We start from the raw sequence: 24,307 nt of genomic DNA, 5'->3' as shown, positions 1-24,307 counted from the left end.
CTCTGTTTGAATCTACCTTTAAGTCTGTTCTCTGTGGAGGTTGCATATGGTTTTAATTTGTTGGCAGACACACTACAGACACAAGGTTTTTTCTCTCACTTGGGATACTTGGCTAGGCTTAAAATGGCCAACAAGTGCAGTTAGCCTAGTATTAATCTATGAACCTATGAACCTATGAACTCATTATTAAAACCATCATCTGTATTATTCAATCTAGAGGTACGCATCGCTTGTCCCTTAACCATGTTATGAAAAACGTGGTTGGGGTGCATGCTACTCTGATGCAGTACTGAATTTTTATAACATTCCTTCCTATGAATATAAGTATTGAAGAAGCCTTCTCTTGATCTCTCTACTGACATCAAGGAAATTAATTTTAGTGGTGGAGGCAACCATACTGAATTTCAAATAGCTTGTGGTATGATTCATCTGGTCCACAAACTGATGAAGTAAATCTAACTCTCCATTCCATAAAGAAAACGTCATCAACGAAACGTTTAGAACAACACATGATTTGTAAAAAGACATTTCAAAACAATATCTCCTCTTCCCATAAGGCTAAAAAAGTGTTGGCGTAGCTATTGGCACAGGGTGTGCCCATAGCGACGCCATCACATTGGGAGAAAAAAGATTGTTCAAACATAAATATATTATTGTCAAAGAGACTATTGATAGAAAAGAACATGACAATTCCCTCACCATCACTGCAAGTACCATGCTTCAGTAAATAGTTGTTAATAGACTGGACTCCAAAAGAGTTCGGTATAACTGTGAACAAGGATTGTATGTCTAGGGTCACCAAAATTAACCCTTCATGACCCATCGACAACGTTACATTAAAAGAATATAAATCTTTCAAGAAATGTTGGGAATCTCTTAAGATGTTTCTATTAACAAGGGGGCGTAAATGCTTCTCAGTATAAACTGACAACACTTCTGTACACCAACCCCTCCCTGAGACAATAGGTCTCATGGGAGGGTTGATTTCATTTTTATGGATTTTGGGTAATCCATGTATTACAGGTATCATTGGATTCTCCACGTACAAATATTTATATAGCTCTCTGGTTATGACTCCTGTCTTAACTAGATTTCCCAGTCATGTTTTAATGTTATGAATACACAACTCAACATATTCCTTGTTTACTATCTTATAGAACCTCTCATCTTTTAACATATCAAACATCGAGGACTTATAATCAGCAGTATTCATAATTACAATAGGCCCTCCCTTGTCGGCTGGGCATATCGTGATGCTGGCATCTGCTTGCAAACCATGAATTGCCTGACGCTCCTTAAAATTCAAGTTATTTTTGGTAGAATTGAAACCACCACCATTTTCATCCTTATATCTATGTAAATTATCCTCAACCAATTTATCAAAAGCTAGAATTAAAGGATTAGTGCTCTGCATATAACTGCTCGATCTTCTAAAAGCCTCGCCATCTGAAGATTTATTACCTAATTGCAATTTCAAAAACATTTCTAACAAAAGTTTTTAGGTCTACAGTAACATCAGTTAATTGACTAGTGGCTGTAGGTATAAAACTTAAGCCTTTGTTGAGAACTGCTTGTTCATGCACACTCACTTTATCTGAGATGTTCCATATCAAATTCAATTCGCATGATTCCACATTTTCAATGTCTGCCCATTGACCCTTTCGGGTGAAAGTTTCCTTTTCTGTCTTCCTCTGCTGATTGAACGACCCCTCCTCACATTCTTCGAGGGTCGATATAGGTAAAGGGAACACTACAGTTGTGGTATATAAACAAGCAGGGGGGCACACACTCATACTCCCTTCGCAGATTAGTCATTGCACTTTGGGACACAGCTTCGACTTGCCAGATAAATCTTCAAGCTCAATTGCTGCCAGGAAAACGAAATACTCTGGCAGACGATTTAAGCAGAAACCTTATGGACTCTCACGAGTGGAAACTAGATCCACAAGTCTTCAGCATGATAAAGAAATGGGGGAGCCCAGACATGATTTTGAGAGGAGGCAAATAATCAATTGAAAAGATTCTGCACAAGGACTTATCACTGATGAGCATGGAAAGTGGGTGCCCTATCCTTCAGTTGTATCTGTTTACTTTCCTCCTCCCCTTCTCAGGGTCCTACTAAGTCAGACGCGAAACAAAAGATGATGCTAATTGCCTGGGACTGGCCCTGCCAATACTGGTACCCAATCCTAAGGAACTTGTCTCAATACCCAGCTTGGACCTTACCTCAGACCTAAACTACTGTCCCAGCAAAACAATCAGATCCTGCACAATCAACTCCAGACACTGAACCTGGCAGCATGGCTTGTGTAGTTATACAGACAACGCCTCTCAAAGCTGTGATTGTCATTTTAGAAGCCAGAAGGCCTATTAGAAATCTTGTGCTGATTAAATGGAAGAGATTCTGTGCTTGGAATCGAGCACAAGGAACTGATAACAGCAGAACCAAATATTCTTCGGATATTACAATACTTAACTGAGATGCTTGACAAAGGCCTTTCTTTCTCAGTCAAAATCCATGCCTCTGCCATTTCGGCTCATTATAATAAAGCGCCACCAATCTTTTCTCATCCTTTACTAAAGCAGCATCTTGGAGGAGCCAAAAATGTAAGGCCTCCTAGAAGATCACCAATACCTGCATGGGACCTCTTTTATGTGTTGGAAAAGCTCACCCTGCCTCCATTTGAACCAGCTGATATAAAGTTTTTATGGAAAACAGCTCTGCTACTAGCAATTACTTCAGCAAGAAGAGTCTGAGCTACAGGCCGTTATGGCTGTGGGGCCTTATCATATTTTACCCAGACAGGGTGTCAAAGGACAAATCCTTCATTTATGCCCAAGGTGGTTTCCAGTGTGGCTCTTGACCAAACTATTAATCTGCCAACCTTTTATCCAAATCCACAGAACAAGGGGGAGAGAATTCTGCATTCCTTGCGACGTACAGACAGCGAAGATTCTACTTGAGCAGGACTAAAGCTCTAAGAAACTGAGCAATTACTAGTGACATATGCTGCAGGATCAGAAAGGCTATTTCAAAGGAGATAAGCCACTGCTTTTGTTTCTGCTACTTACACCATGGCAAACCTGTGCCCAAGGGCATTGGGTCTCATTCCACCAGAGCTGCAGCTACTTCAGCGGCCTTTCTCAGAGTACCAACCAAAGACTTTCTAGAGGTTGCTACTTGGAGTTCTGTTAACACCTTTACAAAGCATTATCATTTGCCTCTCTACTAAGTCCAGGGCAGGCTTTTCCACTGCAGTTCTGCAGGGCCTTATAGCCACACCTAATGCTGTTTAGCTCCAGCCTCCCATCCATAGCTTTGGGATTCTACCCAAATGTAATGACTGCAACAGTGAAAACACTAAACATAGTACAGTTGTGTACACTTACCATAAATGTAGATGTTCAAGTGTATTCACTGTTGCAGTCCAGGTTACCCACCCACCATCTCCCTTTCATTCTGGAGGTGTCCCTCACCTTTTTGAGGGCACCTGACATCTGGGGCAAGAAACTAAAGAAAATTGCATTGGCTGCTTGTTTTATACCCCTGACCTCATGGAAGAGGAGACTGCAACCGACCCAGAACCCAAGACTTTGGAATTCAGGCCGACTGAAGGCAGCCTGCCAGCAGATTACCCAAATGACTGCAACAGTGAATACACTTAACACTTGCATTACGGTAAGTGTACACAACTGTACTTCAGTAGGGTCCATGGCAGTAGCAATCATGCTAGCTCCACTGGTCAGATTTTCCATGAATTCTTCAGTGGCAGCTATCACTGCAATAGTCTGTCCTTCAACATAAAATCATAAGGATTACCAATATATGCATAAAATCTCAGCTGATGGGATCTTGGATCAAATCCTGCAAGGTTGTCTGTTCTCTGCCCCCCCCCCCCGGCCTCTGGCCACAAACTTCCATCTAGGGTGGGATGGGGAACTTTCTGGGGAAAACTGACAAAGACATGTGGTCCCCCAGAGAGGCCAGTTTTCTTATCGGCATACTAGATATGAGAGCAGTGCTCTTGGCATAGGCTTTCCAGGATGCTTTCCCATTGTAGTTCACTGTCTTGTCAGTTTGGTACATCAAACAAGGAGGAACTAGGTCCTACCCTTGTCGATGCTCGTGTGGCAATGGGTGATCTTATCCAATCTTTCTCATGGCTAAGCATATTCCGGGGAAGTCCAGTGTGATAGCAAATTGGTATGTTCTTCTACCTCACAAATGATCCCTCAATCAAAATGTGATGGAAAGTATATTTCGTCAGTGGGGTCAGCTTTGCTGTGATCTCTCCCCTAAACAAGTGTAGTGGCTACTTCACCCTGATTCTCCCCCCATGTAGGGAGTCCCTGAGAGATGCTCTTCAGAATTGGCCCTCCAGTCTTTATGCCTTTACCCTGACTCCATTAATCCCAAAATTTCTACAGAAAGCAGTTGGGTTAAAGAGCAAAGTAATCCTCATTGCACTAGACTGACCTTGACAGATTTGGTTCCCCTTCTTTGGCCTCACTTAAACTGTCTTTCTGGAGCAAACTGCAGACCACCTGCCTCACCCAACAGACATGATTCACGGAGTCTCTGGCTTGACTACCTAGTTTCTCAAATTCCATTAGTGGGCAGACAACCTATGCTCTCCTCTCCAGTCCCCACACACACTCCTGTCTCCTCATAAGCTGTATTCAGTAAATGGGAACGATTTTGTTCACTGGGTACTCCAAAATAACTTCAATCCCTTGTCTATCATTTTGTTAGCCTCTCTTTTCAAAGAAGAGACTGTTACAAAGAACTGTCAACAATATCCAATTTTCATATTGGTTTCAAAGTTCATTTGCTTCAAATACTCTGCAAAGCCTCTCTGAGAGCAACTCTTCTTTCTAAGCCTCCTTAGACTCTACTCCCCCCCCCCCCCCCCCTTGAGCCAGCAGCCAAGTAAGATCTCAAGTTCCTTCTTGGAAAACTTTTCTTGGTAACTTTTGCAAGAAATTTTCAGATTAAAGCCTGGTCTTCCCAATCACCATATCTGCATTTTCACAAATGCAGAGTGAATCTGCTTACTTATCTTTGGGAGACCAATATGAATCTATTTCTATATGAATTTACTAGTATTTTTTCCAAAATTTGAATAAAGGTGAATTGTTACATTTGTTTAGTTTTTTACCTTCATAATACAAAGGATATCTGAACAATTTCTTTTTCAGATATTAAATTGGGTAAACCAGTCACCAGATTATTGCCAAATGGCTCACCAGTTCTATTTAGTTCAGTTTGGCATTGCCTTACTGAAACCTTTGAGCCCATTCAGCTAGAGCAATGGCAACTTAATCAGTCTTCTAGTCTAGAGCATCTATGGATGAAATCTGTGCAGCAGCAGCTTGGGATACTCTCCATACCTTTTGTTACTAATTACAAATTGGACCTGGTCTTCAGGGGTACAGCATCATTTGGCTCAATGGTGCTGAGGAGCATCCTTGAGTCAATCTAGATTGTAAGGTAGCTGGGGACTCATCTGTAGGTTGGGGATGGAATGAAAATGTTTATATACTTGCCATAATGTTAATCAATGCTGTCCACTTTCATTCAACTTCTCACCCACCAACCCACTTCCTTTGAACTGCTAGAGTGAGTGTTCTTGGGTTGGTCTTCAGAGACCATATCTGGGGCTCGTAAAATGATCTTTCTGATGTATTTTTGTCCTATTGGCAAACAAGATCGGAGGTATTTGGGAAGGGTGCATTATGGGCAAGGGAGAAGGTGAAGTTTTTTTTTTGTTACCACTATCTATTGTAATGGCTGTGTTGTATCCAGCACGCAGGTTGAGGAAGGAAAATGGACAACACAGATGGACCATGTGTTTAACTTCAAGTAGTACACTGGGCTCCACCAATGCCTTGACCTGCTACTAGCCTGACAGTGTTGGTGAGTACCTCTGCGCTTTTTTTTGAGAAATTGCCCATATAAATGGATTTGCCTAAAGTACTGTCTCCTATCTTTAGGTAAAATTGTGGAGAAGTCTATACGGACTTTGGAAACTGAAGTATTTAAGCCAATGACTGGTCCCAAGAAGCAGCAGCTTGGAAATGTGCGAAAGGCTTTGGGGAACATAAACTGCCATCCCAATGCAAGCAGGGTCAAACCAGAAATTCCAGTTTCTAAGGCAAAAAGTATCCAGACATCTAAAGTTAAGGTATGTGTTTTACAAAATGGCGGTTTCATCTGATTTCATCATTCTTTAGATGCCTTTAACATTTTCTTATGAGCCCACCTACTGAGTTTGATGACCCTCCTACAGACACTAGCTTTTAAACAAATAACACAAATCACTACTCCCTACCAATCCCCTGCTTTAACATTCATTTTGATTAAAACTGTCAGCAAGTGTAGTAAATAGGATATCTTGAAATTCCTCTTCTGTGGTAACATCACCGTAACCCTGGTCCTAATCTCACAATCTCATATTCCAGGTACACCAAATATCTTAAATTGCTCAGCAAGTATACACATTGCATGTGCAAGTAAATTTCTGAGTTGCATGCTGAATGGCTGCACAAACTCCTTGACATACTAGTAATCACTAAACTTGGCTTAAACCACACAAAGGATACCAAAGTACTTCCTCCAGGCTTTAATATATTCAGAGCTTACTGACTTGAAAGAAAGGTGTTACAATATCCTGCTTCAACTTCCTTAACCCTTCACAACCAAAGCATACCCTCATTTGATAAAGCCAAACTATTGATCACCCAGCTTAAATTAAACCAGTCTGCATTATAGTTTTATACATAACCCCCTGGCAATAACTTGGCTCTGGAAAGTATCCTATCTTGGGTATCCAAATCTCTGGAAACAAAGTAATACTAGATGATAACACTGACTGGCAGAAAATTTTCCCACAGATAGCATAACCCTATTTGTATTTTCTCTACTCACCCAACCTTTACCAGTTCCACAAACCAAAACTGCTCTAATTGGATGTTGGTCTCCCATCCTAACAGTTTCTCTCAATCCAAAACACTTCAGCTTCTTTTAGTGATCTGTACAACACCTGTAAGACTGTACAAAACCTATCCAACTTTAACCAGTAGGCCTTTACAAATTGACTCCAATTTGTCCTTAAATACTTACCACTAGATGATGCAGTGAACAATTTTGTTTCTACTTCTGACAGTAGCTCCTGTCAGAAGTCAAAACCAGCTATACTCCTTTGCTTTGTCTATACCGGATCACTCCTGCAAGAAAGACTAGGCTTGAACTTGGCAAAAACACAAAACTTACAGCATTTCAAAGCACTGCATAACCTTGTAAAGAAATGGGTTAATTTAGACAGTTCTATGCAAAGTGACAATCTGCACAAATCCAGTTAAACTTGGCACACTAGCAAACAAATGCTAAACCCAGGAAGTTGGTCCTCCTCCAACCCTCCCATGATAGTACCTCCCCTGATATAGCAATACAATTTAACTCTTACTTCATTGATAACATAGCTTCAATCTCAAATTCCCTCTACCCTCTCTCTGACTCCTATTTACCTGTCACTCCACACTTTCCCTTCAATCAGTTCCTACTTCATCAAATCCCTCCTGTGCAAGCAGCTCAAGACATGTTCTCTCTAAAAACAATCTTCCTAGCTAATTTCTAAAAAGTCTGACTCAATTGCTTACCAAGTCTCCTTACTAGATCCATCAAGAAGTCTTGTCTTCTCCCTTTGGAAAAATCCTTCCAACTTCCTCTCCATAAAGGTGGCACCTCCACAGAAGTCTCTAACTCTAGGCCAGTTGAACTCTAGGCCAGTTGCTGTTTCACCACCATCAAAAATTCTAGAAAAATGTATCCATAAACATTCAATTCCATACCAACTTGACAATTTCTTGTCTCCACCCAATGTGAACTCAGACCAGCCTACAGTACTCCTCTACTGTACCTTAATGACCTTGTCAAAGCTAAAGACTCTGGGGAAACTGTTCCTAGATCTATCCAAAGCCTTTGATATGGTCTCCCACCCTAACTGTTATCCCAACTATCTCTCCTAGGCTTAAACAAAGTATCTTTAGAGATAGTGTACCATTGTAAGGATATCGGTCAAATGGAACTGTAACTGCTCTCCTTTACCTGCTCTCCTTTACCTGCTGGCACTGTACCCCAAGGCTCAATACTAGGTCCACTTTTCCAACATTTTCATTGACCATCTTAATACTGCCACCAAACCACCATAATTCAATATATGCTGATGGCTCTACATTAATCTGTTCTGCCAGGACACTCTCCTCTACAGAGTAACATGAGTTCCATTGAGTCTTTGCTCACCAACTATTTACTAGTTAACCCCAGAAACTACACTAGTTTTAGTAAAACAATTTTCTCCAGATACCTTTAACTTTGCTAGTAACTCCTCTGAACAATACTTCAATGTAGTTTCACATGTCAATAGTTACACCTAACAGTTTTATAAGTTTGACCTATATATTGGCAATACAAGTCAAAAACTGGGCATGATGTATAGGGCTAATAAATTCCTTTAACTCCACAAGAATAACCCTTACCACCACCTCTTACCCTCCTGTCTATACACTTCACCTATTCTTACCAGTATTCACTCTTTTTCTTCAAAGCAAAACTTAGTCAGTGTAATGAAATAGCTAAATTTTGCCACAGGGCAGGCCAGCTACTCACAATTACTCTGCGCTCAAGTCCATAAATTGGCTGTAACTACCCTACCTTCTCACCTTTAATCAACTAACAACTCACAAAATACTGCAACTCATTTTCACAAACTATATCGGCACTATATTCCATCTCCTGATCCATTTACAAACCTCAAAAATTTAACTGGGTTTGTCTGTTCACTGTTGCCAAATCATGAAGTAGCATTCTAGAAGCAATCACTTGTACCCCACTACTGTTCACGTCTAGGCTGAAAACATCCAACCAGTAAGTGGATTTGCCCATGCTCCTTGCCGTCTTAGTACTCCTATTCTCTTCCCCTTCTCTTTAATGGACTTTTCTCTTGATATATCCTATTTCCCTTCCCTTCCTGCTTTACCTACTTTATACTCTCCTCTCTCCTTAACATTCTAATGCCCTTTCTTACACTTTCTGTTCCAGAATTCTTTATATTCTTGCACTATTTATCTATTCTGGAATTTATAACTGAAATTCACTATCTGGTTACTCTGCCAGAAAGAGTATATGGCTTTTACAACCTATTACTTCTGCTACGTAATGATGCATGAAAATTGTATAATGTGCAAATTAGGAACTCCTGTGTAATATATGGTCAGCTTTATTGCTTGCCTATTTATATTTTGCTCATTTTCTTTTATTGTATTCGTGTACTAAATATTTGTAACAATTGTTCAATGTTTTTAATTCTATTTTGTGTACTTGTGAGCTTTTCTCCCTAGGCCTCTGAAAATGGGCTCATACCTAGTTGGACTTTCCCAGTAAACAAATGTCAAATACTAGAATGCCCGAGTTACTCTGCTTAATGTCGGAGCTGTTTTTCAAGTGGAATTGCATAATGCCTTGCCTAATATGTGGTTAGAAGCATTCTGACAGGTGCCCACTTTGGTTGAGAGTCTAGCATCTGTTCATTGTTTGCAAAGCTGACTTGCTTAGCCTCACAGGTCTCTGCCTTTGAGTAGCAGTTTGTAAGGAGAGACGCCACCCCTGAGGGTGTATTCTGTGGGGGGTCAACTCTGGTTAGCTCCTAAAGGTGTTTGTGGGGGGATCTGGATTTGCTTGTTGCCTTCATTCCACTGCAGGGACTGGAGCATGTGAGCTCCCATTACCCCAGTGCAGGACCAGAATAAGGCCCAAATCTGGCTAGTTGGCAGCCCATTTCTTTACTTTGTGGAGCCATTAATTTCCTTCGGTGTCAAACTGAAGGCAGAGTTTGGACTGCACTTCTGATATGGTTTCTTGTCCTTCACTTGGTAGCTGATGTGCATGTATATAAGCAGGGGAGTGTTGTGATCATCCAGGTACATAGCCTTGTATTTGGAAGCTCCTATTTGAAATGTTCGTCAACTCAAACTGGTGTCCCTGCCTTGTGTTATTTTCCAGTAGGAGTTTGCTTTGCAGAACACTGGCGTTCACCCACTTTGTCCAGAATGGGTGATTTTTATCCTGTGCCCAAGTAGGCAATTTTATTCTTAGGTCCATGGGTCGTAATCTACACTTAAGCTGCAGACTCTTTATTTTGGAAGCCTGCTTCTCGCTTCTACTTAGTCAATTTCAGAGAAATAAACTGAAGTCTTTCCCTTCTGGATCCTTGCCCTAAGGGAGCTTGCAGTTTCAAGAGTAGCTTTGGCAGCTGTGCTTCCTCTGAACCTTTATTTCTGGGCCTGCAGAGATGTGTGTACTATGGGGAATGAAGTTTGTCCCAATCCGGTTTTCTAGCCTGTTACAGGGGTTGTGGACTTTGAGTGCTCTCTAGCATTATGGGCTGCTGTAGCATATTCTCTCCTGGACTGGAATGCTATGTCCTAACTGGCAAACTACTTTCCAGCTGGACAGTTAAGTTCAGTTCTTTTGTGCAATGGTATGTTCCCTTGCTGGCCCTGGATTGTATACCTCTGTGTGCGCTTTTCAATCACTGTGGTCATTGAAGCCTTATCGCCCCATAGTTCTAGATAATGTTTCCCATGGTATGCTTTCTTCTTATTAGGTGTTTCATACTCCCTTGTCTTTTCTTAGGAAGTCTTCCACCATAGTTTTGCTGCTTGAAATCTGGCTTGTAGCGCCTTACAATCTGTCAAACTGATACTTTGAAGCTACATTTCCTTGGAGATGCTTTGAAGCTACATTTCCTTGGATTGGCTATGGAGCAGGGGTGGCTTTCTGGTCTTGCTGGATTTCACTTGATGCACAAGATGGGGCTTGCAATAATGTCTGCGTACTTAGGATTGCCACCTTTTCAAATGGCCAAAGTGGGACATTTTTGGCAAAAACATCAGATTTTACAGGCCGACATACCCACGGTCAGTGCAAAGGTTAGAACTTAACTTTTTTGCCTAAATAAAAACTTATTCTTGTAGAATTTTAGTTGCTTATTCTGTTTCTTATAACATTTAGGTATTTTAGATACAGAATAACTGTTTTATGCAACTTTTTTTTTAATTTTTTGTCAGGACACAACTGCCCAAAGAGGGAATGTCCCTTGCAAAGTGGGACAGGTGGTAACCCTATGCATACTAAAAGGGCTGAGCTCTCCCAGTAGTTTAAAAAAAAAAAACTGTAGGTCGGTAAAGGCTTCCATTTTTAGGTAGAATTTAGTCACTGGCTTTAACTACACTCCCTGAATGCCAGCAAAGATGGCATTTGGAGTAAGCCAACCAGAAAAGCTATCTTGGAATGTTTTCACTGAACAGCTGCAAGCTTTACATTTTGGTACAGGAAATGGCTTCTGGCAATTTAGAGTAAAATCAAATGTTCCTGGATGTCAAGGAAAACTCCTGGTCTTTTTTTTTTTTTTTTTTTTTTAAACCACCAGAGAAGCACAGGAGCCAACTCTAAAGAACTTGAGTAATTGACTTGAACCAATGACTGGTGTTGAAGTGGTATTTCAGGAAGAGCAGCAGCATTGTGGGATTGGTGAAAAGTGGGAGACTAAATTGTTTAAACTGGTAGAGGGACTGTAAAGACTGTCCCAGCATATACCCCACTTTGTCATTTAAGGATGCTGAAGACTGAAGTAACATTAATATAAATTGGTCATTGGTATGCAGCATTTCAAGTGCGAGCTGTGGTTTCTTAACTGCTGTATATATTAAAGCAAGTATTCTATGAAGTATTAATACTTTTAACAACAAACCTGGTTAGAGGAAATGTTCAGCTTCAGTGTCGTCTGGCAGAGATTTCCTGACTATTCATAAGACTAGAGCCCACTGGGTGTGAGGGGGCCTCTGACTATCCGTGTCCAGTTGCACTGAAGCAGAATTTGAATGCCAGCTTAAGTTTGAAATGCAGACCACGAATGGCAGTGTGTGTTTGAAATGCCGACAACGAATGGCTGGCTGTCACCATAACTTTTTGCCTTTGCCCAGCTCTTTTGTGCAAAGAGGTTGAGAGGTATGGCAAGTGAGGGAGGTGCATACCTCTCAATGTCCCTGATTTCTTTTACTGGAATTTAGCTCTGTCCCTATTAATCACCCCTAAAAGTGGTGCCTTTTGGGGGGAAAGGTGAATTAATGACTATTGGTTAGAAACTTTATGCATTTTTCTAAAGTAAAAAAAAAATCATTCATGTTCTGTTTTTCAGTCTCTAGTTCAGACCTTTCATAAACTGGTGTTCTGTCTAAACCAGTTACAACCATTGTTTTAAGGTACACTAAAAAGTTCAGTTAACAGTTTGAAACTAAGAAATAATGGGTTCATGGGTGTATACTAGGTGAACCGCTGGGGCCTTTAAGCAGTTATCCCAAATGTATCCTGAAAGCTTGTGCCATACAAATTAGGGAAGAGCTCTGCTTCACATTGACAGGAAGCCTGTTTCAGAGAAACTGAATTTTGATCTGCTTCACATTGACAGGAAGCCTGTTTCAGAGAAACTGAATTTTGAGACTTGCCTGTCCCTACATGTCCTATTAAGTCACAAGCAGTTTTGATCCCTAGATGAAGTAATTTTGATGCAGCTGTGTAAAAGGACAATCAGTGGGATTCAAGGATGCCTTCTATAATGGGCATGGATATGTCTGTAGGAAAGGGTGTAGAGCTCTGATGCAGTCTGCATAGGATATCCCCTGTTTTGTCAAGGACCTCCATGTATGTTCCAGGTACATACTAAAGGGGATTTCTACTGTACCAATATCCTTGAGCAATTTACTTCCTTAGATGCCATTCCCTCAAAGCATATGTGGTTTTTGAACCCAGTCTTGCCACACTTATGATTTTGGTGAATGTGATTTAACCTGCTATTCTAAGTTAGACAAGTGGCTTGCTCGCTAGCAGACTTGGTACTTCGGTTATCTTTTACATGCATTATTTAATATATATAAGGTGGTCTGTCCACTTTTACCTTGGAGATGGTGCATGACATTGCAAGCTGTTCACATCTTGTGGTGGGGGTGCATTTAGTGCAAGGAACACCTGCTGTATCATGTTCATCTGTCTTTGGTACCTGTGGATGTAATTGTCAAGGTAGGCTACTCCAGTCTGGAGGGGATGACTTTTTTGAAACTACCCAATTTCCTGTGCTTGTGTTAGGATGAGGACTGGGAGGGCTCTGAAGCGTTTTCAATGAAGTGAAAAGTCATGATGCAGTACCACAGATCAGCCCACCAGACACCTGTCGGATAAAGCTTGAAATACACTCAAAGCACTGTAATATGGAATAGGTGTTTTTTTTTTTAGGACTATGGAAATTTCTACTGTAAATGTTCTTATAAATGTAGACTATGCAAGGAGGTATTGAGTGCATAGTGCAACTAGCAGTGTTGCAGGAGATGCGTTTGGATAGAAATGAGTATGTGAATCTGAAAAGGACTTCATTTTATATTGCCAGAGCCTGAAGTACTATTGGTTGCTAGATGGGTGGGGGGGGGGGGGAGACGCGGTGCTATAATTTTTATAGTAGTAAGGGGTGGTTGGCAGTGGAGGATTATACTGGCATGTTTGTTCTGTCCAAAACTGCTGTTATGGAGCTCAAGATGGCTTCTCCCAAGGTTCTCCAAGGAGTGGGATATGGGTGGGGATTGGAACCAGACTATGCTGAGGATTTATCTAGACTCCTTTTAGGGGAGTAATGTAGTAGATTTCAGAAGAAACTTAATGTTTTTGATGTGGAAGATGCATATACCTAAAGTTCCTACTACAGAATTTGCAAATTTCCCCAAGTTACAATAACTGGGCTAGATGAAATTCTCATTGCATTTTTTTTTTTTAGCTTTCTGTTTATGATCATGCACTAAACTAAAATGCAGGATAATTAAGTGTAGACATTTCCCATGTTAAGAAATGGGAAAGAGTTATTGAAGGATACTTGAGATGAGATGGCATGAGCGAGTAAACGTGGTAAGAATGGGGGAGTAGGAGAGAATTTTGCAGAACATGCATATCTGCAGAGTGCTAGTGGAACCTGTCTTGAATTACATCCTTAAGAGGTATTGGAGATTTCTGAAATGTTATAACAATTGTAGAATGTGGAAACCAAGAAAAAAGCACAAACCTGGCCTTTTATGAAAGGCTTTGCCAATGGTAGAGACAGAAAAAATGTGGTTGATGCCAAATATGTCATCCTGACCCCATGTGTACAAATGTGCAATTGCCTAGAGCCAGTGTTGGCTAAATCACCTGGCTAACCCTGCTAGAAAGGCTTGTGTGCTCTAGCAGAGAAATGGTTATCAACAGGCATTACTATAGAAGTTGAGGGAAGTAACAACCTTGGTGGCTTTTAACAATATTGGAATAACTTCAGAGAGGCAGTTGTATTATCTGTAAGGGGGTAAAGTCCCTTCAGACCAGCTTTATATAGACCCATTTTAAGACAAGGATTTGCAAAAGTACTGCTAAAATGAATATGCCTCAGTGGGTGTTTGAGGGAAGACAAGCATTTGACAACCTAGGACAATGCTAATATAGGAGGAGCAGAGTGGACGAAAAATGCTTTTTTAAAACTAAAGCATTAGTCTACTGGGTTTAAGTGGCAGAACTTTTCCTGACCAGCGTTAATTAAGAGGGTATGAAGGACTGGAAGAAATAGTGGGAGGGTTCCCCAAGTTGCCCTCTTATTTGCTATAAGGCAATCCTACTTGTCTCAAATCCAGAAGAGGATATTTCTGTGAACATTGACTGTATCCAGTCTTTCAGGTTGTAAATTAAGGCTGTGGTAGTAAACTCGTGTATTCACATGAATTTCATAAATGCCCATATTTATGGAAATATTTAGGTAAGAATTGAAAGGGATTCCTTTTATGGCAGCAAATGCTCTGGGGGCATACTAAATGATAGGATGAAAGTTTGAATAGTAAAAGCAGTGACACTAACTATTGTATGTTTCTTCGGATGTTGTAGACCATAAAAGATGAAGAAATTGAGTAGATTACCTCAGTTCAGGAGGAAGTTTTCCCACCACAGAACAAGGTGACTGTACAGTTCTTGGTAGCATAATGTTTTAACATTATAGTGAAGGGGTACTCTTGAGTAGGGCTATATTAAGTAGGGGGGGGGGGGCTGGAATTTACTGTAGAATCAGGAGAGAGCCAAGGTTTGGAGAGTAAATAACTAGAGTGCTTGAGTGGAGAGACCAAGTTTAGACTTTCACCCCCACATGAAGTGGGATTAAATTTCTTGCATTGCGCCCCCTTGGGCTATGATGGAGCTTTTGAGTATGGTGCTTACACTAGAAGGAAAACTAGTTTTGAGCAGCATCTTACAATTGCCAAGAATGCTATGATTTAAATTTAGGACCCCTTGAAATGACACCATTGTTATCCTGCAGTTAGATGGAAGATGGGTACTGCCAGATGCAGGCCAAACATGGCTGCTTTAAAGTTACATTGTAATGACATTACTTTTTTCTACCTACCACTCATCTAGGCCCACAAGTGGAGGTAGACAAGTTACTGCAATCTGAAGTCAATCACTAATTGGCCAGGGTAATTACCTCCAACTCTGAACAAAACTTAATGCATTATGATAGTGTACAGAAGCCAGTCATGGCATCTGTAAATTAAAGCCTATATTAAACTAGTTTGTTTGATCTGTGCCATCATTCTAGGATTGGGGGGGGGGGTGGCTTTTAACTACTCCATAAGCTGGCACCTGCACTTCTATAAATGGTCAGTGCCTTCCTAATTTAATGCAAGCTTGCTTAAGTTCATACTCTCTTCTACCTTCCCAAAAAATAACTCTGAACAGAATCCCAATATGTACTCCAGGACCAAAAGCATTTGCTATATGGGGGGGGGGGGGAGGCTGTCCTGGTCAGTATGTTGGACCACCTCAGTTAACCTCTGAATTTGACAGTGCAGCGCTGCATAAGTAGCATGGTCTCCTCACAGCAAGAGGTTCTCGGGTTCGATTCTCAGCTGGAGTGCCTTCTGTGCAAAGTCTACATGTCCTACCTGTGTTCATGTAGGTTTTCTTGGGGGTACTCTGGTTTCCTTTCCTCCCACATTACAAAGATGTCTGGAGCATTTCTCCCCAGGCCTCCACAGGCAATTGGCTTTGTTCCAAGTTGGAATTTCCTGGCAAATGTTAAATTATACCAGAAACTTGGAGAATAGTTCCTCTTAAAGGGAGTATTTCAGCCTCATTTGCAAAGACTACGGTCCATATATTGGACTCCTATGCAGGTACATGCAGAGATTGCACTCCCTGGACCTATTCTGGCTTTCTAAAGCTTAACCTAGCTGAACTAAGTCGCAGAAGCACTAAATGAAGGGGGAATTTTAACACATGGCTTCTCTAAGGCTTTTGTTGCACCTTACTCTGGCATCTAGCAAACTGGTTAGATGTGATGCATATATGTAACTTGTTGGATTTACAACTACCCCACTGTAAATGTTGCATTTTAAGACTGTCAGATTCGTTATGTTTTTTGGCGGGTGGAGTAACTTGCACACTTATGGCACCTCATTAAGGGGATTCTTGCACATTTCTTACTGCAATTACTTTTAAAAGGGTGGTGTGTATCAATGCAGCCAGAGCATTGCACAAACCACCAGCAGCAGTTAATTGGTAACTAAAGTTTCCCAACCATGTAATACTAGCTGTTGCAGCACAAAGTAAAAACTTAGACCCAGTTAACAAATTGCAAACCTATTATGTGATGGGCTTCACTGTTTACACTCCATACCATGGGGGTTCTACCCATAACTTTATACTCTATGGCCTCTGCCATGAAGGAAGGAAAATCTACACATCCTGCTATAGTGAACAGTCATTGCATTATACCATAAGTTTATTTTGTGACATTTTGTGCAGGAATCTCATGAATGCAACACTAAATTGACTGACAACTAAAAGTACTTGCTCAAACTAGTAGTTTGAGCCCTAAGCACCTCATCTCACTTGAGAACCACAGGTTGCCCAACCAGTTGCTTCTGGTGAAATTACCTTTATCTGTGTACACTTGCCTGTTCCTACTTGGGTTAGCAACAGCAGTGGCTCCAGAAAAGTGAACGGACCCTGTTTTGCAAAGCTATAACTTGCAGTAGCCAAATTACAAGCTGCGTGATTGGTAGTAACACAATTTTTAAAGGAGCAAAATCTTTTCAGATTGGGGGGGGGGGCACACATTTACACTAGGCCTAGCCCTGCTGTTTTACTCAGTAAGTGGGATGCAGTAGCTAGGCTTCAAACTGCTTGGCTGATCTGTTGCACAATTGCAGCCTGCAAATGTGCAAAGAGCAGATAAAAATTCTGAGTAACAGCATGTACTTGCCCCATCTACATCAGAGAGTTCTTGCCCACACATTCTAAACAAGACTGCAGCAATATGCTACCCACCATGAAGGGCACTGTGGCACTTAAAGGACCACTACAAACTTGTCATTATGATTGTACCATTATAAAATTAAGATCATACCACAAAATGTAGCCCTTCTGGGCCGTTTGCTGTAAACATTTTATATATTATGGAGAGAGAGATCTAATGGCAAACATGCTGTCGGTGTGTCTCCTAATGTATCCATCCATTTGGTCAAACATGCTGTCAGCGTATCTCCTAACCTGCTGTTGTACCGACTCTTGGATTTATTTTTACAGCCAGCCTACCTTCCAGACTTCTGTACCTTCTCCCTCTAGGCCATGTCTATGGCTATATTGCTGTATTGCCAGTCATTCATCAGTCTACTTCCAGGCTTAAGTTAATACCCTGGCTAGGGTTGGGGTGGAATCCTTATCCTTGTTACTGGCAGCCCCCCAAATGGAAATTTTAGATCTTTCCACCTAAAACTTATTACCAGCGAATGTTCTCTAATCTGGGTACAGATGTAAAACTGTCCCCGGTGCAGCCCTCTCTGAATTCCTGGTCTGCCGCTGGTGTGATCCTCTGACATGCATGGAAGAAAAGGATTTAGTGGAGTGCCCAAAGGAGAAAATCTGGAAGGCTGACTGGTGACATTGGCTTTCAGACAGCAGTGTCTAGTGTGGCATTTTTCTGCACTTGTATTTGGTGTTGGTGACAGCTTGCCCTCAGGAAGTTGCCATACTAGCTTCTAGCATATCCTCTCAAAGAAAGACCTCTCCTCTTGGTTGGTCCTGAGGACTCTTGGTGGGATTTGTATCTGATACTGGCAACATTGGCAATGCAGGGGAAGGCAACATCTCTGTGCTGGAGGATGTTGGAGACCACTAGTATCAAGTATTCTACATAAAACGCCCTTAAAGATGGACTGCAATCTCAAGCACCAAGACTTTGCATTTGCTAGTCTTTTCTCACATGATCTACAAATATTTGTAGTTTAATTCTAGAACAGTCAGTTTTTTGGAGATAAAGCATCTTCTGAAAGGATCTTGAATAGTCCAGATTTAGATGCAAGAATGTGCTTTAGGTCTCCTTCATACCAATCGCATAGCAGTGAGGATGCTTTCTTATCCTCGCCACCTGAGGAGGTCTCATTTGGGGACTCTCATAAGTGAAACTTCAAATGGGAAGCAAAAGTTCTCTGGCTCAGACTAAATGACATTTTCTGGGCCTGCCTGAAACTAAACTTCTGGTCATTCCAAAGTCTTGAGGCATTTTACCTCCAGTCCAATGACAGACCTGTGCTAGGAGGCCAGCACAGGTAATCAGTGTTGTCTAGGGATTCCAGTTCCTGCCTACTGTACAGACTAGCAGTAAAAGGTAGAGGAGCTGGCCAAAGAATTAGACTAAGCTTTGGAGTACATTGCATCCTGTGTGAATGCATACCAGACCAGCAGCACAAAACGAGATGCCAGTAAATGGATGTTGAAACAAGAGCAGGTTCTCTGTACAAAGTACAGAATTGAGGTGTAACAAATAGTTATTGTCTTGTCAGGAAGACAAAAGTGAGTAGACTTTTACCAGGCTCTGAACTTAAAGCCTGGGCAAGTCTATGCTCTTGTGCTTTCCTACCTTTCATCCTACAGGTATTGAGGATGAAAAAATGCTACTCTTCTGAGCTTTAAGATGAGTGCTACTTCAATGTGGACTGCTTGACTTTGAATGGGGGGGGGGGGCTGTGATTTGGGCTAGCTTTTAGCTGTGAAGGTTGACTTGAGTGTTCTAAGCATGCGTTTTGAGGACATGATGGAAGGTGGGGTGTAGGGTTTGGTGTGTTAGGGGAGGGCAGAATCTCCAGTGCATTGTTCTAGCGAAGTGGAAAGATTCTGTTGGTGCCATAGCAAAGAAAAGGGCCCTAATTCAGTAACTAGTCTTTATTACTATGGTCAAAATGGGTCTTTCATGTCTTTTTTAAAGGTAAACCTCTGCATGTCTTTATGGGAATGCAAGTTGGCAGGGAGTCAACACCCAGGGATACTCTCCACCATGGCACATCACTTTTGTAGTATAAGTTTGCATTTCCTCCATTGAACCAGCTACTTTTACCACTATAAAAATGCTTGCCTTGGAATATGGCTTTGGCCTTTACCTTTGCTAAATCTTAACTGCAGATGTTATGGAGGGAGTGCTTTACAAGTCTCATTACAAACCAACAAATCTCATGCCAGAGGTGGCGAGGGGTATCCTTTAACAAGGTTATTTGCCCCTCATTTCTGTGTTTATGGGGATGGGCAGTTAATGCACTGGTATTTTGCTAGCTTTTCTGCTGGGGAGGAAAGCTACTGCAAAATGTGGCAATTTATTGCCTTTGCTATGCATTGTGGTAAGCCTACTCCTGCCTGCACTGTACCAGTGAGACCTAATATTTCTCAAGACCACTGCCTTCCTGAGAGGTTGCTTTTAGAATGGTCTGCATAGCTAGACATTTTCAGTGAACACTTGTTAATGCATCAAAATGTGTTATTCCCAGGACAGACTTTCCCATTGCCTTGCTGAGCCTTGTCCCCTGCTACTTTTAACAGGCTGGTCTGTTCTCAGTCAGTACTGTAGTAGTGCATTGCAAAAGCATTTTGTAGATGCTCAAGAGGTTTCCCTGTTGCGGTACCAGTATCCGGACTCCTTTCACTAGCATCCATGTGGGTTTGGGTAAGTACCTAAGCTATACATTCCCTCTACCTTACCAGGCACCCTCCTCAAAGTAAAGGCGCAGACTGAGGTGATTGGGGTTCTGTTTCAGCCATTTGGGGCTGATACTCTCGTCATAGGTAATGACTGTCCAGATCGTTTGAGGAACGAACCAAAATGTGTTTTCTGACTAGGGGAGGATTGAAGTCATTAGACTTCATCTCATTCAGAAAATGCAAGGTAACAAATCCTGCTGTGAGCAATATTTAAAATCTCACAATTTTGTGCCTTTAGTCATCCCATCCCACCCCACCCCACATTAAGATATCTCCTGATCTCTGAGAGCATGAGTCTGGGTTGGTATGATCTTTCACCAGATAGCAAATGTCATTGCGGGGGGGGTTGCCAGAGCTTATGGCAAGTTGAGAACCTGGAACCAAGAGTCCATTGTAAGGTATGCACATGTATAAGCAGTTTAGTATTGCAATTAGTAATACCAGTATGGCTTTAAGATGTCGAACTTGCAAGTGAGGTGCAGAAGCCTCTTTTCTCTCCTTCCCCTCCCCAAGAAGGAAGTAAACCACAGAATTGAGCCCTGTGACATTGCTTAACAAAAAAAGTTTTGAAATTGCTTTTTGCAGTAGGTTTACACTTCCCTTTACTTAACCTTTGGCATTTTCTTTAGCATTTGCCGTGCATTTCTTTGAAAGCCATCCAGTGGAAACTGGTAAAGTAATGAAGGGAAATGCTTTAAATGCTGGTTGCAGGTTTGTGCATGGAAATCCTAAAGCACTGTGACCACGCCTCCATATTGTATATAGTGATTGCTTCTGTTTTTGTATGCACTTTATGTAGTCTTTGCTTTCATCTCTGGGCTGAGACAGAAATGTGCTTTGTGTGACAGCTGGAAGTACATAAGCTTGAAATGTAATATTGAAGTAAACTAAAATGATTTTGACTAATGTGAGCATTTTTTAATTTCAGCCTGCTGAAACCATCCCAGCTGTGCAGGAAAAAGTTAAAGGTGACTGTCTAGAATATCCAGACATTGAGTCATTTCATCCTTATGATCCTCTGGGTAAGCTGTCAGTTTCTTACAAGTTCTACTTGCTGAACATGTAGGTGAGCTTCCCTGCTTGCACATAGATGTTCGTGTTTCAGTGTTGGTCATCACCTGTGGGGTTAGCCCTGTTGTGGTAGCCACCGGCCCATATAGCAAAGTCAGTTTTTCTGCATCAGCTGTCACTTGTCAGGCCATCCTTGCTATAAAGCAAGGCAGCTGATGCCATTGCATGTCTTTCTTGCCAACTGCTTCTGCTATGGGCTCGGTAAAGTGTGCCTGTCAGTTGCTACCAGTTTGAATTGCCGCTTAAAACGTCTAAAGCCCAAGTACCATGTTGGGATCCTCTCTTCTTGCACTAACAGATGTCTGAAAGTTAACAATTGTCTCACCTGTGAAAAGCAGAAGACTTCATTCATACTGCATTATTTGTTTAGGCCCAGACCATGACATCCCCCATTCCCAGTTCTGTACCCTTTTTAATGTGATGACCATTTGTCGTAGAGCTCTTTTATTGTAGACTGATATTTTGTCTTATGTCTTTGCATTCCGACATTCAGAAAAAATGGAGACAGACTAGGCTAAGCCTTCTGATGACTCTACTGCTAAGCAGGTAGTCAGCTCTCCAGAATTCATTGAGGTGATTTTGCAGCCCCTGATGTATTACACAGGCCTTTCAGAGTCTGGTATGCCACAGAAATCTGTCTTCCGAGCCTTTGGTTCTCTGTCTCAGTTGAGTCTGGAGCTGTGACGCAGGCACCTGCTTCCGAGGAGGCCTTGCACACTACCAAATCTAGACCGAAATCGATGTCCTATCTGGACTACAGTTTCTCCCAGACAGATTTGGATAGTTTTGGGCCTAAAAGCCAGGCCACTCCTAGAAAATCTACTTCTAGCCACCATCTTACTCCTGCTCCACCACCTCAAGCCCTAATGCTTAAAATGGCGGAGAAACTTATCGCCCTTAGGGGCAGTCAGGCCACAACTTCTAAAAGGAAAAGACGCCCTTCTCCTGAAATATTGACAGAACAAGATTCTGAGGAATCTGATTTATTCAGATTTTTGAAGTCGGAACGTTTGACTGCTTATGAGGATTCAGATGCAGAGGAATCCATTCCTTCTGCCTCCCCACCAGAGGACTTTTCCTATGGGGAAATCCTTCACACCCTCTAACATTTCCACTGGGAATCAGTTTCTAGACCTTCCCCTGCACAGACCCTTGGCCATCCCCCTATCTTAGAGGTGGTGGATGATTTTTTTTCCATGAATCCAGCTTACCCCCTGATGCCCTCTCACCTGCTCCCAGTAAACCTGATTGGGTAGAGTACTGGATTCTCTCAAATACCTGTACAGAAATCTTGCTGCAGACCCAGAGGTCCTTGCACAGGGACCTAAAAGAGCTATGACTAGTTCTGTTAAGAATCCTATTCCTTCTGACAAGGATTCCAGAGCTCTGGACAGATGGGGTAAAAGTATACACCTGCAACTTTGGCTAACAGAGCTCTCAGCTGTCTGTTCCATATGTTAAAATTATCAACAACACACGAACTATTAAAGCAAAATATTTCTACCTTTCCTGACTGCTAATTTGAAAGAGTTGGCAGATTTACTGCACTCTACTTGTCAAGTGGCCAAACATTCATTGCACTGTGGATACGACTCCGAAGAAGCCTCAAGCTGGGCAGCAGTCTGCATGTCATTAGGAGACAGACATGCATGGTTGAAGGAACAACCTCTCCCTGATCATGTCAAATCTAAACTGATTCATCCTTGGGTAAGTACTGCTTTTTTTTTTTTTTTTTTTTTTTTTTTTGAGTGAAAGCATAAGAGGGGCTTACAGTTGGGAGACTAAGCAAAATTTATGCAAACAGGAAAAGATTTCTTTCAGGTACAGCTCTAGGTTCAGCAGGACTCTTCGCTCTAAGCACTGGTCCTTTTTTGCACCTAGCAGACTGGGGCAAAGTAAGCCCCACAGGGACAGACCACCCAGGCCCCTATCACAGGGACAGCCGAGAACCAAACAGTGGACCACTTCCACCCCAAAGTCAGGGAGTTCTAAGCCATCCCTCTATGGCAACCCCCCCCCTTGCCCTCCTTCCACTCACCAAAAGCTAGGAGGAAGGCTTTACCTTCCCCCTGCAACTCCCTCTGTGTACACTTTCCCTCCTGCCTCTTATTCCCATGGTACTGATCATAAGGGAGGAGACGCCAAAGGCCCATCCTCATTGCTACAGATTGGCCCAGACCACATTGGTACCCTTTACTGTGCAGCCTGACATTGCTTCCCGTGATCTCTGACCTCTTGACACAGGTGGGGGGGGGGGGATGTGGCACCCAGACTTGCAGAGATTCCACTGTCAGCATGGCTAATAATCTAAAGGCAAACGGGGGCCTCCTGTTAAGCAAACCGGTCCTAGACATTATCACTGAGGCCAGAAGGCCCAGCACCAGAAAATCCTGCACAGGGAGATGGTAAATTCTGCTCCTGGAGCCAGTCCAGAGGGGGCTATTCCTCAACTTTCCATGCCTCTTATCCTGGGCTACCTAGCGGAGTTGCTCAATAGTGGCCTCCTCCTATTAAAATCCACACCTCTGCCATTTCTGCTCATTTCTATGCAGATCAGCCCCTGTTCACATTTGATTAAACAATTCTTCAGAGGGGCTTAATATCAGACCTCCCAGAAGACCACCCAAGCCAGCCTGGGACCCGAATTATGTTTGGAAAAACTTGACCTTGCCACTCTTCGAACCTGCTGCTTCAGCAGAACCTGAGGTACCTCACCTGGAAGACTGCTTTCCTATTGGCTATCACATTTGCCAGAAGAGTTTCAGAAGAGTTTCAGAACTTCAGGCACTGATATCCACTGAGCCCTTCATCCTTTTCCATGCGGAGGGTGCCTCCCTGAGAACTAACCCCTCCTTTATGCCCAAGGTGGTATCTGATGTGACTCTCAACCAGGTCATACATCTACCAAACATCTTTCCTAACCCTCAAAACAGGGGGGGATGTTCTTTAATCGCTAGACGTGTACAGACAGCTCAGATACTACCTGGACCATACTAAACCCTTGAGGCAAAGCTAAGTTGGTCAGTTTTCCTGAAGGGCAGAGTGGAAGCTCATTTCCAAGTAAACTATTTCCTAATGGATATTGCACTG

General features: G+C 42.1%; 1 protein-coding gene across 1 annotated transcript in view; it reads left to right on the top strand.

The window, feature by feature from the left end:
- Positions 1-24,307, top strand: part of PTTG1 (PTTG1 regulator of sister chromatid separation, securin) — a 232,855-nt gene that overhangs the window by 123,142 nt on the left and 85,406 nt on the right. Inside the window, exons 3-4 of the mRNA XM_044082495.1 lie at positions 5,995-6,185; positions 21,075-21,168. Of these exons, the coding sequence (XP_043938430.1) occupies positions 5,995-6,185; positions 21,075-21,168 (285 nt within the window). The remainder of the gene's footprint in view (positions 1-5,994; positions 6,186-21,074; positions 21,169-24,307) is intronic.

The sequence above is a fragment of the Protopterus annectens genome, chromosome 9.part0 (assembly GCF_019279795.1).
Source record: "Protopterus annectens isolate FY-2018-M chromosome 9.part0, PAN1.0, whole genome shotgun sequence".
Taxonomy (NCBI): Eukaryota; Metazoa; Chordata; order Ceratodontiformes; family Protopteridae; genus Protopterus; species Protopterus annectens.
This window is presented reverse-complemented; position numbering and strand designations above follow the sequence as displayed.